The 5,077-nt window shown below is 35.1% G+C and overlaps 2 protein-coding genes across 2 annotated transcripts; both read left to right on the forward strand.

The window, feature by feature from the left end:
• Positions 1 to 108: 108 nt before the first annotated feature.
• On the forward strand, positions 109 to 1,530 carry CBG24971 (the record flags this gene model as incomplete). The annotated part of the gene is made up of 4 exons (XM_045240878.1): positions 109 to 168; positions 294 to 359; positions 444 to 597; positions 1,166 to 1,530. 4 exons carry the CDS (start codon positions 109 to 111, stop codon positions 1,528 to 1,530), a joined length of 645 nt encoding a protein of 214 aa, XP_045091440.1.
• Positions 1,531 to 3,516: 1,986 nt separating this feature from the next.
• On the forward strand, positions 3,517 to 5,006 carry CBG24972 (the record flags this gene model as incomplete). Its single annotated transcript, XM_002648581.1, has 5 exons — positions 3,517 to 3,582; positions 3,664 to 3,948; positions 4,618 to 4,778; positions 4,833 to 4,854; positions 4,911 to 5,006. Coding segments are annotated over 5 exons (630 nt in total), but the record flags the coding sequence as incomplete, so codon positions are not given.
• Positions 5,007 to 5,077: the final 71 nt, after the last annotated feature.

Below are 5,077 nucleotides of genomic sequence, written 5' to 3' on the forward strand. Positions count from 1 at the left end.
CTGAAAATCTGAAATTTTTTGATTTTTTCAATTCCAGATTCCGATTTGCCATGTGAAGAGGTTCGAGAACCGTTCCGCAACCTGCCCATCAAATTTATCAACATTCCAATGGATTTTCGAATGGACTTCGCCACGTTGGACAAGAATTTGCAGGAGTGGAAGCCGAAGGCAAGTGCGCGCCATTGAGAATTATTAAAAAAATTTCGTAAAACGCTAACTCGCTCTATTGACAATCTTATTTCGGTTTTTTAAAAGTTTAGATTTCTAAAATTATCAATTGAGCACATTTGCAGGTCGTCATTTGCCCGTCCGCCTATTCGCAACCAGTGCTCAATCGGCCAGACTTAAAGATCACATATGTGAGTTTCAGACATTTTTACCCTGAAAAATTCTAAGAAAAGTCTTTTTTTGGAAAATGTTGAAAAATCAATAAAGAACTCCAGGAGAACCTATGGCCAATCAAGTTCAACGAGACAGTCAAACTGTGGAAAATGACAAGAGATCAGACGAAAACCGTCACGGTGTCTGTGCATCCGGATGTCGTCAGAGATCTACGATTCAAACAGCATCCGACGAAAAAGTTGGCAATCGCTTCAGGTTGGATGGGCTCAAATTTTGAGATTCTGAGATTCTGGGATTCTGGGATTCTAGGATTCCGAAGTTGTAATATTCTGAGATTCTGAAATTCCGAAGATTCTGAAAACCTGATTCTGACAAATCTGAATTTCTGAAAACCTGAGATTCTGAATTTCCAGGATTCTGATATTCTGGGATTCTGAAATTCCGAAGTTTTGAAATTCTGAAATTTGGAGATTCCGAAATTCTAAAATCTGAGATTTTGATATCCTAGGATTCTGAAAATCTAAGATTCTGGGATTCTGAAATTCCGCAATCCTGAATTACCGGGATTCTGAGATTCTGATATTCTGACATTCTTAGGATCTTGGAATTTTGAGATTCTGGGATTCTGAGTTTCTGCGATTCCGAAATTTCGAGATTCTGAAATTCAGACATTCTGAGATCCTGAGATTCTGAAATTCTAATATTCTGAAATTCTGAGATTCTGGGATTCTGTTTTTCCGGGATTCTGAATTTCTAACATTCTGAAATTCTAAAATACTGAGAATCTGAAATTTTAAAATTCTGAAATTCTAAAATTTTCCAGTTGCCTGCAACCTCTCCGCCTACAACGACGACTTCAAATTGGTCCCATCCAACTACCCGGTCATCAAACAGAAATACGGAAAAGTCACCCTTGTCAAACTGCTCCGCGAGCTTCGAAAACGAAACCTGGACCCACACGAAGAGACGACGGAAAACCAAAAAACTACAGTACTCAATATTCCGATTCTTCAAGCCAAAATAACAATGAGCAATGGCGGAAAACGTATGAAAATTCAGTCGAACGATCCGACGGCCAGATGGGAGCTACAGGAGATGTTCAATGATTTTCTGATGGAAGACGATGGAATCGTCGGAAGGCCAACCAGAGATGTTAGAGATGTTGATGCGAAGGAAGCTGATAAATGATTTATTGATTTTTTTGAAATACTTGAAAAATCCTGCATTTTTATCCCTATCCCTATATGATATTTGAATTTTTTAACTGAAAAAATTTCAATTTTTGAAAGCTATTTTCCACTTTTTTACCAATTTTCCCCTTTATTTTTTCATTGGCTGAAATCTCAAAAATCGCAATTTTCATCTAAATTTTTTTCGCTGGTTTTTTCCAATCTTGCTCTCTGACTCTCTTCTTCTATTACCGTAGGCCCAACTTTGAGCCCATATATCTCGATTCCCGTGAAAGATTTCAAAAATTGGTCAACTGATAAAATGTTCCTGATTTCATGAAGAACATTTTGTCAGTTGATCACTCTTCGGTATCTTTCACAGTAACCAAGATATAGGGGCTCAAAGTTGGCGGCTTGGGTGGTTACGGTACATTCAATTCGACGCAATTTTCCAATAAATCAAATGATGGATTTTTTCGGATTTTTTTCTGATTTTTGGTTAATTAAGCCAATTAATATTTTTGGTTTTCTGAAAATTCTGGATTTCTTGAAAATTTCAACTTTCCTAAATATTCGTTTTTTTATGGAATTTCAAGTTTCTGAATTTTTCGACACTTTAGACTTTTTTGAATTTCGAGATTTTCTAAAATTGTAAAAACTGAATTTCTAACAAGGGAGTTACTTGAGGGAGCGGGTTAAACTTTTTTTGAAATTTTGGGAGCAGATAGAAGAGCTTATGAGGATTCCAAATCTGTTAAAAAATCAGCAAAATGCTCACGTGAGCTGAGTTATGACCTAGAAAAGTTTCCCTATGATTAAGCAATTTCTCGTGAAATTTTTTTCACGGAATAGTGTATTTCTTTTAAAACAATAGATTTCAATCAGCAGTGTGGTAAAGTGGTAAAATGGCAAGTTCAGAGGAGGAAGGTTGTAGATTCGATTCTCCCGATCCCAAAAATTTTGCAAAATTTTTTGTTTTATTTTAAGCGGCCATAACTGGCTCTGGAATGAAATTTACGCAATCTAAACATGTTTTTCGGGAGTTTCTCGTCATGAATAGGCATTTTCCAGAATAAAAACAGACATTTAATTTTTCCAGAATAACAACAGACATTTTTTCCAGAATAAAAACATACATTTAATTCACAAATAATCTGAAATTTTGAGGTTTTGAGATTCAGGGATTCTGAGATTCTGAAATTCTAAAATTCTGAGAATTTGAGATTTTCAGATTTTGAAATTCTGAGATTTTGAGAAACTGAGATTCTGAGGTTCTAAATTTCTGGGATTCTGAGATTCTGAGATTCTAAGATTTTGAAATTCTCAGATTCTGAGGTTCTGAGATTCTGAGTTTCCGGGATTCTGAGATTCTGAACTTCTGGGATTCTGGGATTCTGGAGTTCTGAGATTCTGAGATTCTGGGGTTCTAAATTTCAGGGATTCTGAAATTCTGAAATTCTGAGATTCTGAAAATCTTAGATTCTAAAATTCCGAGATTCTGAAATTCTAAGATTCTGAAATTCTCAGATTCTGAGGTTCTGAGATTCTGAGATTCTCGGATTCTGAGTTTCTGGGATTCTGGAATTCTGAGATTCTGAAATTCTGAAATTCTAAATTTCTGAGATTCTGAGAATTTGAGATTTTCAGATTCTGAAATTCTGAGATTTTGAGAAACTGAGATTCTGAGGTTCTAAATTTCTGGGATTCTGAAATTCTGAAATTCTGTAATTCTGAAATTCTGAGATTCTGAAATTCTTAGATTCTAAGATTTTGAGATTCTAAGATTCTGAAATTCTCAGATTCTGATGTTCTGAGATCCTGAGATTCTGAGATTCTGAGATTCTCAAGTTCTGAGGTTCTTGGATTCTGGGATTCTGGGATTCCGAGATTCTGATTTTCCGATCTTCTGAAAATTTCAACTTTTTTGAATTTTCAGATTTCAAACTTTTGAATGTTTTCATTTTCGAAAAATCCATTGTTCACTTTCAGCTCCAAATTCATAAAAATGCGATTTCCTCGAAAAATTCTATGGATTTCTACAATTCGAAAGTTTCCAACCGTCGCTTTTCAGGTAAATTTTTTGAATCTTGAAAAAGTTAAAAAATTGAATTTTCAAAATTTTATAAAAATTTGAAAATCGAGTGTTTTCCAGAATCCTCCTCCAGAATCCACAATCATCGACTGCTCCCAGGTGTTTGATCCAGAGAAATGGCTGTCGATTCCAGAAGATTCGAATCCGACGTCTTCGGAATTGAATTTCGAATTTCTGACGACGTCTTCTGAACCGCTAGAATCTCCAGAATCCACGTCATCAAGTGACGTCATCGAAAATGAGAAAAAGAAGACGTCAGAGGCCTCAGAAGGCGCCGAAGAGAATCGAGCTGATGGTCACGCACCCATCAAATGGGCGCTGTCTGTTTTGATGCAATCGTTACAGGTTAAAAATTCAGAGATTCTGAATTTTGAAATTCGGAAATTCTGAAATTCTGGAACTCTGAATTTTTGAAATTTTAAAATTCTGAGATATTGGAATTCTGAAATTCTGGAAATCTGGAATTCTGAAATTCTGAGATTCTGAAATTCTGCATTTCTGAGATTCTGAGTTTCCGGGATTATGAGATTCTGGATGTCTGATATTCTGAAATTGTCAAGTTCTGAAATTCTGAAGTTCTGGAATTCTGAAATTCCGAATTTCTGAAATTCTGGAGTTCTGAAGTTCTCAAGTTCTGGGATTCTGATATTCTGAGATTCTAAAATTCATGTATTTCTGAAATTCTGAAGTTCTGGAATTCTGAAATTCTGAAGTTCTCAAGTTCTGGAATTCTGAGATTCGGAGATTCTGAGATTCTGAATTTCTAAGACTCTGAAATTCTGAAGTTCTGGAATTCTGAAATTCTGAAATTTTGAAGTTCTGAAGTTCTTTGATTCTGATATTCTGAGATTCTGGAATTCTGAATTTCTGAAATTACAAATTCTGAGATTCTTAAATTCTGAAATTCAGATTTTCAATTTTTTTTGAAAATTTTTGAAATTCAAAAAAACCTAAAATTAAAAAAAAATTAAATTTTCAAAAAAAAAAAAACATTTTCAACCCAAAAATTTTCAGAGATCCTCAAAAATGACAACATCACTCTCGGACATCGATGTGACCCTGTTCAATTTCCACTCGACACGATTTGCCGAACGTCTTCTGAATCGTAACGTCTCCAGTGTGGTGATGGTGGAGTCGTCGCATGTGTTCTCGAAAAATGCCAAGGTACAGGTACTGTAAAATCAAAAAACATAAAAATCAGTTTTTTGAAAAATTCTCCGAATTTTCAGAGCAGTTTCAGATGTAACAGTGGTCAGAGAATTCAAATTAAAGTTTTTTTTCCAGAATTTTTCTAGCTTTGATTTTAGATGTCAAATGATTCTCAGTGTCCAAATATGCACCAAAAAAGTTTTGAAGAATTTCGGAAGCCGGGCTCTCGAGTTATGATGCTCAGAGCACAAAATGTATGTGTCAGCATTTTTGCCATAACTCATAGTCAGCTGAAAATGTATTTCTGATGCTCAAAATTTCACAA

This window comes from Caenorhabditis briggsae (genome assembly GCF_000004555.2).
Source record: "Caenorhabditis briggsae AF16 supercontig from assembly CB4, cb25.NA_297, whole genome shotgun sequence".
Classification (NCBI taxonomy): domain Eukaryota; kingdom Metazoa; phylum Nematoda; class Chromadorea; order Rhabditida; family Rhabditidae; genus Caenorhabditis; species Caenorhabditis briggsae.